Source organism: Hylaeus volcanicus, chromosome 4 (assembly GCF_026283585.1).
Source record: "Hylaeus volcanicus isolate JK05 chromosome 4, UHH_iyHylVolc1.0_haploid, whole genome shotgun sequence".
In the NCBI taxonomy this organism is placed as follows: domain Eukaryota; kingdom Metazoa; phylum Arthropoda; class Insecta; order Hymenoptera; family Colletidae; genus Hylaeus; species Hylaeus volcanicus.
The window spans coordinates 19,446,735-19,460,281 of record NC_071979.1 but is presented as its reverse complement, the minus strand read 5'-3'; the positions used below and the strand labels follow the sequence as shown (position 1 = coordinate 19,460,281).

Sequence of the window (13,547 nt, the reverse complement as noted above, 5' to 3'; positions counted from 1 at the left end):
GTCATCGATCCACTAACTAATTGCGTCGTGGCGTCATTTCATCAGTGATTTTTTTTAATATTTAACCAAACACACGTATGTATTACGAACGCGACCAGCAAACGCGATAACACCGACCTGCTGCGCCTTGAACAAGATTCTCAGGGAGGCGTTTTCGCGTGCGACTGTATCGTTATATTTGATAACAAACGGCGCACGCGAACCGTCCGTAGAAAAAGCGCCGTTTCGCTTTATCTCCAACCAGTGAATGCCCGTTCGAGGAAGATTCTATTCGCGAACCAGCCTCTCCAGAGTAGCTAATAAACCGCGACAGTCGTTATCTCGGTTTCTGTCTAGTTTTATTCGGGCATTACGTCAACGGTGTTACGATGTAGTTCGAAATAGCTGAGTTTCGTCACGTCCAATAAACAGGCCTGTGCTGGTCAATGAAAATCGCCTGATTATTAATAATACAGATCGTCGACGTGGAACAGTTCGTCGAAGAAACGAAGTCATAGTGACGAGGTGTGAGGAGCGAGTGATTAAATAATTTGCAAAGTATCGTAGTATCGCGACCCCCTTACCCAAAAACAAGGAGATCTAATGCAGACTTAACTCAAGAGCAAGGAGTCAAACAAGAACACGAAGCGTAGAGTGCGAGATTGTTCGCGTAGGGAAAGGGGTCGACTATGAATACTTAGATCATGGGTTCGAATCTCCGTGGCCTTGTCTTATATGTAAATTTTTAAATTGTCTTATATGTAGATTTTTAAAATGTCTATAGTCGAGACTTAATTCATAGCTTGATTAATTCGAAGCTTAACTAATTCGTAACTCAACCAACTCGAAACTTAACTAATTCCAAGCTTAACTAACAATAAGTCGAAGCTTAACTGATTCGAAGCATAATTAATTCGGAGCATAAATCATTCGAAGCTTAACTAATTCGTAACTCAACTAACACGAAACTTAACCAATTCCAAGCCTGACTAACAATAAGTCGAAGCTCAACTGATTCGAAGCACAATTAATTCGGAGCTTAATTAATTCGAAGCTAAATAATAACAAGTACTGATCTCAAAATCCCTAAACAGTGATCATTAGACTGCGGATCTTTATGCAATTATGGGAAATTTGAATGTGCAAGAACCTACAAAATGCAAACAATCTGCAAGAATATAAAAAAGATTGAAAGTAAAGTTCATGTTATAATATTTGCAGAATAAAATAAATTCCTATTTAGGTTCAATTTTTGTAGGCACGTTCGCCAAGATTTTATTTTGCATAAAGATCTGCAGTCTTAGTGATCATTATAATGAATATCGAGCTCATCAGCTAAAACCACAAATTTACTATACCCTCGTTCGAGGTTCTCCCGTTGCCAAATGAAAGTTTATCTAAAAAGTCACCTTTGAACTGATTTGTCGCACTGTATCCGTTGTCCTGGTTGGTTTCCCACTCGCACCGTATCGATTCGCGCAACTCGTTGCACGGGACGCAACGTTTAACGTGTTTCGAACGTGCTCATCACCGCGGTCCCAGCCTGGATGAGACTGAGAACGAAACTGAACCACCACCACCTACCTACTGTCGTCCCCCACCTTCGCTAACAACACCTTCAGCTATGTTCTAGCTATCACCTACTTTCTTCTCCCACGCGCGGAAAATCATTATTTTTCTCGTTCGTTTTCAATCCTCCGTTCCGTAGATTTCATTTCTTTTTTCTTTTCATTTTACCAAGAACTTATCTTCGAAATTCCCAGAGTCCCCGATGCTCGCTCGACACGCAAGCTGAAATCGCAGTTTTATCTGCGACTTGATTACTGATATCAGGTCTTCAATTTTTAGCGTGGAAGCTTTTCCTGCGAATGTACAGTGCGTTGCGTTTAAAGTGGTACATTAGAACATGCACGTTTAGTAAAGATTGGGTGAAAAGGGGGTCAGAGGCGTTTTATTTTTAAAAAAGCTGCAGGATACGCTTTCGCGTAAAAGCACACGCGGAATCGACTTCCTAAAACATCCTTGACCTCGTTCTCGGGAGTTTGGGATGGGTCTAAGTCGACGCTTCTACGTTCAAGTAGTATGACTCGACAGTGCGTCGTACGAATCAAGTGGTTACCTTCGCTAGCTACTTGGATTACATTGAACTTGAAAGTGAAACTCGAATATCAATATTTGATCTCGTAATAATGGATCGTTAACTTGTATGTCTGTATCGTTTCCTTTGTAAGTATACCTTCCAATGAAATCCCTCGATAAAGTGTGTTCACATTTAACAGATATTTCATTTCATTTAACTAACTTCATCTCCTTAAAGAGGAGAGTCTGGTCCAGCTGATGTATTTTTCTAATGCATATAATTTCCAGATATAATTAATTTTTGTTATTGTAACTTTTTTTACATATAAAAGGATGTTCAAAGAAGAAAATTTGACAGTGTAGATTTAATTTGAATGTATACATATATAGATATAGTGGTCGCAAGGAAAGGATTCGGTAAAAACAGTGGGATACGTGGAGCCCTGGGAAAACATCTGATAAATAAATTCGGAAAATTTTTTTCCTTAGTAGGTACGTAAAATGCGTAATGAAACTCAATCTGCAAAAAAATTGTTAATTGCAAAAATTACGGCAAAAAACATGAAAACGAACGATACATGTCGGCCGTTATTTTGCAATAACTTTATGCTATAATAATAATTCATTAAGAGTCGAGGTTCATTAGCACATAAACTTAATTACCTTCAATTTAAGCGTTGAATCAAGTGAATCGGATAAAAATTCGATGAGCTATGCGCCCCATATATGTATACATTCAAATTAAATCTGCACTGTCAAATTTTCTTCTTTGAACGTCCCTTTATATGTAAAAAAAGTTTCAATAACAAAAATTAATTATATCTGAAAATAATATATGCATTAAAAAAATACATTAGCTGGACCAGACTCCCTCCTTAAACTCAATACTGAGAAAGGTCCTCTATTTAGGAACCAAAATTGCTACCAAATATTTAAATACTACTTCCAAAATTCATGGACCACAATCGAGAAACACTGTCTTAGTCTGGGAGTGATCACATTTATAAACAATGACAGTGCTCGAGACGTTGTGATAAAAAAAGTTGCGCGTCCAATTAAGTTGATTTTTTTCCTCTAATTAAATGCTCCACGATTAAAATCTCGCCTCAGGCGATAGCGAGATCTTAAAATAAATATTACACTCTTGATCGTAACCATAGTCATTTAATAAATTATAAATGTCAGAAGCAATTGTTCTTAACACGCTAATTGCCATGTCACCCATATAAAGGCGACAGAGATTTTCATTAAGGAATTAAAAAATTAATTCTAAAGATCAGGTGTTCAAGAGAACAAGTCTGGATAGGATTCGTGAATTTTTATCGGGTCGTAAAACTAAATATGAACACAAATTGTATTGTTTGATATAGATTATATAGTTTCTAATTGTATCAGAATAAAATTCTGGTTTCATAAGTATTTTTACGAATATGCATAGCACTGAAAGTATTAATTATCGCTAAAATTATTCAAATTAAAGTTTTTTCGCGCGCTTTCCTAAGAATAACCCAATAGCCATCTAGCGGCGAATAGGTGGAACTAAAATTCCGACCTCCGTACAGCGCACCACCGGGAAACGCCCAAGCTTGTCCTCAAATAATTCCTCTTGTTACTGCTAGATGGCGCCATTTATATGGTTTTTTACCGACATGCCGATATATTACCATAAGCAACCTGTAAATTGCGCCATCTAGCAGTAAAAAAAGAACTAATCCAGGACAAGCTTGGATGTTTTCCTAGTGGTACGCTGTACGAAGGTCGGAATTTTAGTTCCACCTATTCACCGCGAGATGGCTATTAAGTTGCACGAACAATATTTGAACATTTGTTTAGATTTTTTTATATTATAAAATCTAGTAATTTAAAATAATACGAGCAGGCGTTAATACACAAATGTTTAATTAATATTTCACTTAAGTTACTTTACATATTTTTATCATGCAACTGTAGTTTTCATACGTAAATAGTAACTTGTCTAAGTTTAATAAGATACTTTTCCTTACTTAATATTACATATAATCTTATTACCAGAGTTACATATTGTAATAAGCTTCTTGCTACGTGAAATTTGCAAAGAGCTACATTATCAATCAACTCGCGTTTTATACCAAAAGGCTTGTTGCATGATGCATACAAGTATCGCTTGTTGCATGATGCATACAAGTATCGCTTGTTGCTCAATCATGCGACCACTGCGACGCAACAGGAAATATGGGTGTAATTAATCGACAAACACTTGTTGATTCTTGTTTCCAAATATATTTACAATTTTTCGAGATTTTGAACATAATATCTTCTGATGTTGACTCTCAACCTTTGGCTTATAGATTATCATTTGTTTACTGAGAAGATAAAAACTGTGTGAGCAACATTGGAAATTTTAAGTCCTACTTTTTGGGGAGCAGTTTCTATCTCTTATTAATACATCGTACATAGAATCGTCTAATAATTCACCACTACTTACATACATAAATACTATTTGGATAAATTACATAAGTCATTCTTATTACAGCCCTATCGCAGTCACATACTTTTTTCATCCTACACCTGTGAACAACGATGTCGATACAATAAATATATTTTAAATGTATTCTTACTTATATTACTTTGTTTTATGCCCTCATATACATACCTTAAATAAATTATTTATTTATCAAATAAGCTATGTATTAGACACCTGCAAATGCCAACTAGTGTTACCATCTATTGGTTTAATGCAAAACTGCCGTATACAAGTATCAAGTTATTAACAAATGTATAATTCATAGCAAATTGTTTCAATATTTAAGATGCATAATGCATACATTCAACTGCGTCATCAAAATATTATAATTTAAAGTTTACTTGTCACTTTAAAATCCAACACATCTGCTGATGCGGCGCTCTTCGTTTACCGACGTACCACGTTCGTTATTTTGTACGATTAACATTTGTAAACATTTATTACTTGTACACGCTTATACAGAGAATATACGATTATTACTAAAGATTTGTTAGTTATAAATCTGTCATAAAACAATATGGGTGAATGAGATGCGTTTAAATATTCCTGCAAGGGACACATATCGTGACACGTAATATCCTTAACCAAGAATGTTCATGTATAAACAACATTTTTAAACATATCTTCCATTCGATTGTAATTTTGTTTAATATGGATGACGAGCAATGCGCAAAAAGACCAAAATTGGAAAACGCAACGAGTATAAAGGAAGGTGAAACCGAAATTGTGGTAACCAACACAAATGTGTTCTACAATCCAGTTCAAGAATTTAACAGAGACCTCAGTACTGCGGTGTTAACGGTTTACGCGAAAGCCAGAAGCACAGAAGTTTCAAAGAAAGGTATACAGCGAGGTAACATAACTGTTCTAGAGGCTTTGTCAGCAACTGGTTTACGTAGTATACGCTATGCCAAAGAAGTACAAGGCATAAAGCAAATTGTGGCCAACGATATCTCTGCGAAGGCAGTGGAGAGCATTAAAAAGAATGTACAATATAATGAAGTAGAAAATCTTGTAACACCAAGTCACGAGGATGCGACACTGCTGATGTATCAAAGCAGAAAAGAATGTTTCGATGTCATAGATTTGGATCCGTATGGTTGTCCAACGATATTCTTGGATGGAGCTGTCCAATGTGTGTCGGATGGTGGACTACTTATGGTTACAGCAACAGACATGGCTGTATTGGCTGGGAATTCTCCTGAAACTTGTTACCTAAAATATGGAGCTGTTTCCTTGAAATCTAAAGCTTGTCATGAAATAGCATTAAGGATTTTGTTACAGAATATTGCTTCCCATGCGGCTCGTTATGGAAGATACATAGTACCTATACTTTCTATAAGCGCAGATTTTTATATCAGGGTATTTGTTAAAATATTCTCCAGCCAAATTAAATGCAAGGACAATGCTGCCAAAGTAGGAATGATATATCAGTGTACAGGTTGTGAAAGTATTAATAATCAACCGTTCTGTTACAAAAAGTCTTCTGGACCTTACAAAGTATCGCAATCGCCGTGCGTGGACCAACTATGTAATATCTGTCAACACAAACAACATGCCGGAGGACCTATATGGTTGGGAACCTTGCATGATCAACAATTTGTCTCTGAACTTTTATGTAATTTACATAACATGAGGTTGGGAACCTTGAAGAGGATAGAGGGAGTCCTAAACGTTATTCACGAGGAGTTAGATGTACCACTGTACTATACTCTGGATCGTTTAATGTCTACAGTCAGGTGTCACACGCCGTCGATGTTAATGTTTAGGTCTGCATTGTTGAATGCAGGATACAGTGTATCCTATTCACATGCAAATAAAATATCTATAAAAACAGACGCGCCAAATGAAGTTATTTGGGACATTGTACGCACATGGGAAAAAGATCATCCCGTAAAACGGGACAAGTTGCAAAACAACAGTCCTGCAGCAAATATATTAAATACACCAATAAGTACAAAAATTTCGTTTGATATACATCCTCTAGCTAATCCTGCTTCCAGGCAGAAACACTTGACTCGGTTTCAACACAATCCAACCATCAACTGGGGACCTGGTACACGTGCAAAAACAATAATCGATTTAGAAACCAGTGTGAAAGATTCGAAGAAAATAAAAAATCAGAATAAGAATTTCAAAAGAGAAAAACATCAACTGAAAGAAAGTAATGAAGATATAAAGCATGTTTTAAATTCTGAGTCTCCGTGAGTAAAAAATAGAAATTTTTATGTTTAACAAGTGAAGGATGAATTGAACAAAGGTGAAGCGTTTGTACACATATAATTAACGACAATATTCGTAAGAAATGCAGATGCATTGAATCTTCTTCATTTGCCAATTGTTGAACTCCAATTTGTACATGTAACATACATACACACACACATTTTCTGTAATGTTTATATAATTGTAAATATGAATATATATTCATAATTTGAAACTGTATTTTACTTCTTTTTAAATCGACTCAGATCGAATGTACCTATATATTTATCGCAATTTGAACGTGACGGCGAGATTTTTTTTTTAAACTAAAAAGAAAAACTGATACGGTCTCAGTCACGATAAAAGTGCGAGCTCAATAATATCTCGACTATAACTCAAATACCATATACGTCAGAAATTACGTGTTTTTAGACGAGTAGTTACGTAATCAAACTGTGTAATGAAAAATTTTCATTGAATGTTGACGAGGGGAATTATATCTACGGAAGTTTGACATCGGCAATCTTCGGTAGGCGTCGGTTGGATTCAGTTTCTATGTACTTTTGTAGGCTAATCATAAAATACAGGGTGTTCTAAAAATGATGGAGGTCTTTGAAATGGGTGGTTCGGAAGGTGATTTGAAACAACTTTTTCCTTAGCAAAAATGTTGTCCGAAGCTTCGTTGAGGAGATATTAACGAAAAACGCTGACCAATCAGAGCGCGCGTATACCGTGGGAGCGTAGGCTACGCCTTAGGCGGCTGCGCTCATACGCTACTGCGGCCGCTCCAACGGTATACTCGCGCTCTGATTGGTCAGGGTTTTCGCTTAATATCTCCTTAACGAAGCCTCGGATAACATTTTCGCTAAGGAAAAAGTTGTTTGAAATCACTTCCTGAACCACCCCTTTCAAGGTGTTACAACATTTTTTGGACACCCTGTGTAAGAGTCCAACACGTTAAACGTCTTAAAAATTCCACGTTCATTGGTGAAGCGTCACCGAATCAAAGGTAACATGCACGTAAAGTCGAATATTTCTGAGCCGAGCTCGCGGAAATAATCGATATCAATATACTTCCCCCCTTGCCGCTATTATCCCCTCCTCCCCCTGGGCACAAGTGGGAGAATAGTTCTCGCTTGTCTCGCAACTTTATATACCTCTCGTCGTTCAGAGTCGTGTATATGTGTTTAGAAACCGCTAAGCTATTGACCACAAAACGCGCAATAGCGTACAAATTATAACGATGGCTGCGCCGACAATGACTTTAAGTAACGGACAAAAAATACCTATATTAGGACTCGGTACTTGGCAAGGTGGTGTAAGTATACGATAATGTTTCCATTATTATTGCTAATATCTAAAACAATAGCTAATATCTTATCGATACTTTGAAAAGCACTAAACTCCATAAACATCTACTCGATTACTAAATTAAATTTGCAAATACAAATGTATCGTATATCACTGATAACGAATTTTGGATTTATGAAGTTTAGAAATGTAGAAACCATTTTATCATTTACAACGACCACTTCGTTACAAACTGTTGTAGGACGATCCGAGCGGCGTAGAGCAAGCTGTACGAGACGCCGTAGATGCCGGATACCGACATTTCGATTGCGCTCATATATACGGAAACGAAAAAGCAATCGGCAAAGCTTTGCGCGAGAAAATTAACGAGGGCGTTGTTAAAAGGGAAGACCTATTCATTACAACAAAGGTGCTTACATGCACAAAGAATAAATCGTATTTACGGTCATCCGTATACTAACGATTTCTTTCTTTTACAGCTGTGGAATACGCACCACAAGAAGCACATGGTGGTCCCTATGTGTAAACAGTCTGTTCAAAAATTTGGATTCGATTACGTGGACCTTTATTTGATTCACTGGCCTGTGTCCTATGATGTAAGATAACAGAAACATATGTATGAAAACGACTATGATATGTGCATATTTGCACGGAAGTGGGCAAAATTCGTATCTACATAACAATTCCATATGTTAGTTTCATACGTTTAACAATTTCAAGTTACACGTTAAATAAAAATTTAATTTTAAATTGTAGAATGAAATTATGCTTCATTACGGAATGATCGCTATGCTGTGCTTCTATTCGTTTAAAATTTTATCCATTTCTGATGCGTAACAATTAATCGAAAAAGTGATTTTCACTTACGCGTGTTTTAGGAAAATGCGAAAGGTCTTTGGCCGGTAGACGAAAAGGGAAATCCCCTACACGGACAGGACGACTACGTAGACACGTGGCGCGGTATGGAGGAATGCGTGAAATTAGGTCTAACGAAAAGCATCGGTCTCAGCAACTTCAATTCTCAGCAAATCGACCGTATCTTATCCATCGCCGAGATCAAGCCAGTCATGAACCAAGTGGAATGCCATCCTAACTTGAATCAGAAGAAACTGCGAGAATTCTGCGCCAAACGTGGCATTGCTATCACGGCATACAGCCCACTTGGTTCGCCCTTACGCCCTTGGGTGAGACCTAATGATCCGAAAGTTACATTGGAAGCACCGGAAATCGTCACACTGTCTAAGAAATACGGCAAATCACCTGCCCAAATTGTTCTACGATATCTGGTAAATCAGGAAAACATTTTATTAGATTTTCCAAAACAATTGCGAACAGCTTGTTTTTATCCATCAAATAGAAAAAGTAAGGTTGAAGGTTGAGAAAAAAAAATACGATCGCCTTTGTTCTAAGAAATCTAATAAAAAATTCGTTTTCTTTCATTGTTCGAAATATTTAATCGATTTTAAAATCACTTGAATTACTTTTTATTGTAGGTTGAAATTGGCACGATTCCTATCCCAAAATCTAGTTCGAAGCAACGTATCAGTGAAAATATCAATATTTTTGACTTCAAGCTGACTCCAGAAGAAATTGCGTCTATAGACAAACTGGATTGCGGATTGCGCGTGTGTCCCGCTTTGGAGTAAGTAACAAATTACAATAGCAAATCCTCTGTGATGCTTGCCTTAATTATTCATGTACTTTTTATATGAATGTATTTGTTGTTTTTCATTCTAACACAAGCTTTTACGTTTAGGTTCAAGGAGAACAAACATTATCCATTCAATATTGAATTTTAAAGATGCCCTCGAATGACAGTGGCTATAATTTCTTAAGATGAGCTAATTTTAATGCAAAATTCCATATATATTTGTTTACTTATTTGTAACTACTGCATTCCTTAATAAATTATTTAAGATGTTTAGTATAAGTATTCATTAAAAGATCGCAAAATTGGCATCTGTCCCACCTTCACATGCACAAGGCAGAATGTACAATTGCTACTCATTCATACATTCATGTTTATCAATGTAGACGATTTCAGTCTTATACAGCAAACGAAACTTATAACTATGCATTAAAATATTGACAATACCGAGGTTACAAAAGCATTGTGCAATGTTAAAGATTTCTAATCTTGGATGGCCAAATCCGTTCCTACCGTTAGGAACGTTACATAATATTTATCTACGTTGGATACCGCGAAACCGATGTGCCGCGATAGACTTTGAGCAGTCAGTGTCTAGTATAACGTGCGTTTGACGATCCGCACATTCTAGCAAGTTCAATAGTTAATCGATAATGGCGCAAATTCCCAACCTTACATTTTCCAATGGTCACAAGATGCCAGCCTTCGGTCTTGGTACATATCAGGTAAGAAAACATTCACGTATCTATCTGTAAAACAACTGTTAATTATTAGAATTAGCATTCCCTTCTAACGAAAATAGTCATGGTCGAGTTCATGCTCATCTCGAAGTTGCAACACTACGCACTGTCGCTATGCCAGATATGGTCACATGACCAGGCGCGGTAATCATTCATAAAAATATTCGAACGCGGGAGTTTGAAAGTACCTTCAGAAAATAATCGGAATTTCTTAGAGAAAATTTAAACCGAAACATTTTTTAATTTGGCACATGCTCTTCTGAATCCATATTTTATGTAAGTTGCATTATAGTATAGATATCGATGCTTTCTATATATTTAAAATTTTACAAATATATTCTGGACGTCGTATTCTATCAGAAAACGAAAACAAAAAAAAAATTAATTCAATCTGTTGAAGTTTCTAAATGGAAAAGACTCCTTAACAATGAAGTAACAATGTGTAATAGATAACTTTATTTGCCAGTCACGGGCTGGAGAGGTGGAAAAAGCTGTAATGGAGGCGATAAGTATCGGATACCGCCACATTGATACGGCGTATTATTATCAAAATGAACAAGAGATTGGCGCGGCGATTCAAGCAAAAATCAAGGACGGTACCGTGAAGAGAGAAGATCTCTTCATCACAACCAAGGTAATATTATTCGTCTCTGACATTGATTTTAAGTAATTCATCCGATTATTAAAAAAAAAAAAATTTTCTATAGCTTTGGAACAGTTTCCATAAAGAATCTAGCGTAGTGCCATCGTGTAAGAAGTCTTTGGAAAATCTTGGTCTAAGTTACGTGGACCTGTACTTGGTTCACTGGCCATTTGCCTTCCAGGTAAGCCTCAGTAATTAACACACTCTGATTAGAATGCATTTACATTCACGCGTGTAAAATGTTGCGTACCACTTTGTCAATTATTCATGAAGGAAGGCGACGATTTGTTACCCAAAGATGCAAACGGTGCCCTTCTTATGTCGGATACCGATTACCTCGAAACTTGGAAGGGGATGGAAGAATGCTCACGATTAGGGTTGGCTCGTAGCATCGGCGTCAGCAATTTCAGTGTTGAACAACTCACGCGTTTACTCGGCGCAGCCAAAGTTTTGCCTGTGAACAATCAGGTAACTCATTGAAACATGTTCAAAATATTTGTTTTCGATATTTAATACTGAAATATTATAGTAATATTTCAAACACGATAAAATTTACATATTTATAGTTCGAGGTCAACATAAATCTCAATCAAAAGCCGCTGATAGAATTTTGTACCAAAAACAACATCACAGTGACTGGATATTCACCCTTGGGACAACCAGGTAACAGGGCAGGAATATCGAATAATTTGGATCATCCGAAAATTGTGGAACTTTCGAAAAAGTATAATAAAACGGAGGCACAAATCGCTCTACGCTACGTGGTGAGCACTTATGTCATGCATTTCGTTATTAACGCTATTAAAATGTAGATACATAAATAATTAGTTTAAATAAATGCTTCGATATCGACGTAGACCTTCTTCACAGGTGAACCTTGTACCTATTGTTAAATACAGAATGTAATTTTCTGTCGTTGAAACGTTTCAGTTACAACAAGGCATCGCGATCATTCCGAAAACCGTAACACCCAGTCGATTGAAAGAAAACATGGATATATTTGATTTTTCCTTGACCCCCGAGGAAGTAAATGCTGTGTCGACGATAGCAACTGGCCAACGAGTTGCACGGTTTGGCGAGTATGTATCGAAATTATTTAAACTACAAATTCATTTTTAATCAGAAGGTAATACTATGTATAGCATAATACTCCTTTTTGTTGCAGCGCCAAAAATCACAAATACTATCCGTTCGAAAAGTAAACGTTTCATAGTAAACGCGTGAAACGGCAGGAAACGGCTCGTCAAATCAACACAAATTAATAGCAAGGCATACCCCCTTTGAACTTACATAATCCCACGCCGTAATTCGGCACTCGTTTGACCCTCGTCTAGTCAATTAGGTTTATTGAACGCCATGGAAAATTTTTGGTGCTCCGTTACGAATGATAGCATACAAAGCAGAAAACGAGTCGGTATAAATTACCCTAAATGCAATAGGTAAATCGATGTTGTATATACTTATACTGAATAAAGAAAATTTTATAAAGAGTAACTGTAGAGGACGGTAAAGTCACCGCCAATAAAGATATAAAACAAGACGGGCTGCTTAAGAAACGTTGCATTGTATCATTTAGCGCTGTATCGTTTTACAAGACAAAACACTTTTGTTCTTTACTCCTTAACGACGTGGTCGTAGTTGTACCATTGGAAACGCGCATTCGATATTCCAACAAGGTGTTCTCGAAGCTATGTACGGAAACTTGTGTTCCAAGAATGTTTTATGACGACGATGATAAATCTTGTTCCGCGGTTAATCGAAACGCGGTAACGGAAATACAATAATTAGCGAAGCGAAGCAAAACTGGTGGTCACTGAAACGCTGTACACTATTCTGTTATAAATACAGAATATAGTACGGAAGTTTCATCTGTTTTTTATGGTTCTACGAAAACAATTTGTGTAGGACACAGACTCATTCAGTTCTACGAAAACTGACCATGATTTGTTGTCACCGAGAATTCCAGGTCAGTCTTCTTCGAGCGCAATGAATTGGAAAGATGTGGGCGAGGGACCTTTTTCGAATGATTCGCTCAACAAGCGAAATTGCTTGCTCTGTATCCGCTCCCCGCGTATGGATGGAATTTTTTTGCCGCACATAATACAACGCTGTTCCTCGTACTGGTACTTTCTATTGCTCTCGTCCATCCAACATCGTCCCTCGCTACGTCAAATGTGCAACACTTCTCACGTTGTAGAATGACATGCATCGCCTGATAGTTAATAATTCCATTACTTTATGAAATATGGTATGCATACGTTTGGTATGTGATTTCATATTACCATACATTGGAATAAATTTAAAACATCATTTCCATCCAATTTCCAATCATAAAGTCTAAAGTCTCACAAAGTCTTAATCTCACCAATATAGTAATTGTATTTTTGTAGCGACGTTTACAGATATTAAGGTCTTGTTTACTATTAATTACGAGTTTGTTCT

General features: G+C 36.8%; 4 protein-coding genes and 1 long non-coding RNA gene across 7 annotated transcripts in view; 3 read left to right on the top strand and 2 right to left on the bottom strand.

Annotated features, from left to right (window-relative positions):
* LOC128874603 (tubulin polymerization-promoting protein homolog) overlaps window positions 1-1,549 on the bottom strand; it is a 13,401-nt gene extending 11,852 nt beyond the window's left edge. Inside the window, exon 1 of one of the 2 annotated variants that reach the window (XM_054119481.1) lies at window positions 1,389-1,549. The gene's annotated coding sequence lies outside the window, so the exon portion shown is untranslated. Of the gene's footprint in view, window positions 1-1,337; window positions 1,358-1,388 lie in introns of those variants that run through there. The other variant, XM_054119483.1, reaches the window with a different exon arrangement.
* Window positions 1,550-4,093: 2,544 nt separating this feature from the next.
* LOC128875991 (tRNA (guanine(26)-N(2))-dimethyltransferase) lies at window positions 4,094-7,003 on the top strand. Its single transcript, XM_054122070.1, has one exon. It carries the CDS (start codon window positions 5,213-5,215, stop codon window positions 6,767-6,769), a length of 1,557 nt encoding a protein of 518 aa, XP_053978045.1. The 5' UTR covers window positions 4,094-5,212; the 3' UTR covers window positions 6,770-7,003.
* Window positions 7,004-7,908: 905 nt separating this feature from the next.
* Window positions 7,909-9,998, top strand: LOC128875994 (aldo-keto reductase family 1 member B1-like). Its single transcript, XM_054122075.1, has 6 exons — window positions 7,909-8,081; window positions 8,316-8,483; window positions 8,554-8,670; window positions 8,953-9,360; window positions 9,568-9,716; window positions 9,831-9,998. The coding sequence occupies exons 1-6, from the start codon at window positions 8,007-8,009 to the stop codon at window positions 9,871-9,873; spliced, it is 960 nt and encodes a 319-aa protein (XP_053978050.1). The 5' UTR covers window positions 7,909-8,006; the 3' UTR covers window positions 9,874-9,998.
* A 222-nt stretch (window positions 9,999-10,220) lies between these two features.
* Window positions 10,221-12,595, top strand: LOC128875996 (1,5-anhydro-D-fructose reductase-like). Its single transcript, XM_054122077.1, has 7 exons — window positions 10,221-10,447; window positions 10,929-11,096; window positions 11,170-11,286; window positions 11,379-11,573; window positions 11,672-11,869; window positions 12,036-12,184; window positions 12,271-12,595. Exons 1-7 carry the CDS (start codon window positions 10,376-10,378, stop codon window positions 12,305-12,307), a joined length of 936 nt encoding a protein of 311 aa, XP_053978052.1. The 5' UTR covers window positions 10,221-10,375; the 3' UTR covers window positions 12,308-12,595.
* A 152-nt stretch (window positions 12,596-12,747) lies between these two features.
* The window catches only part of LOC128875997 (uncharacterized), a 5,729-nt gene continuing 4,929 nt past the window's right edge, over window positions 12,748-13,547 (bottom strand). For both annotated transcript variants that reach the window (XR_008456930.1, XR_008456929.1), the window contains exon 3: window positions 12,748-13,317. This is a non-coding gene — a long non-coding RNA (uncharacterized LOC128875997). The remainder of the gene's footprint in view (window positions 13,318-13,547) is intronic.

Bases quoted from the DNA above. Each gene is read 5' to 3' on its own strand.
- LOC128875991 (XM_054122070.1), top strand. From the start codon at position 5,213: ATGGATGACGAGCAATGCGCAAAAAGACCAAAATTGGAAAACGCAACG.
- LOC128875996 (XM_054122077.1), top strand. From the start codon at position 10,376: ATGGCGCAAATTCCCAACCTTACATTTTCCAATGGTCACAAGATGCCA. The intron at 11,287-11,378 runs GTAAGCCTCAGT...TTATTCATGAAG, and splicing joins ACTGGCCATTTGCCTTCCAG to GAAGGCGACGATTTGTTACC. The intron at 12,185-12,270 runs GTATGTATCGAA...TTTTTGTTGCAG, and splicing joins CGAGTTGCACGGTTTGGCGA to CGCCAAAAATCACAAATACT.
- LOC128875994 (XM_054122075.1), top strand. From the start codon at position 8,007: ATGGCTGCGCCGACAATGACTTTAAGTAACGGACAAAAAATACCTATA. The intron at 8,484-8,553 runs GTGCTTACATGC...TTTCTTTTACAG, and splicing joins ACCTATTCATTACAACAAAG to CTGTGGAATACGCACCACAA. The intron at 9,717-9,830 runs GTAAGTAACAAA...TTTTACGTTTAG, and splicing joins CGCGTGTGTCCCGCTTTGGA to GTTCAAGGAGAACAAACATT.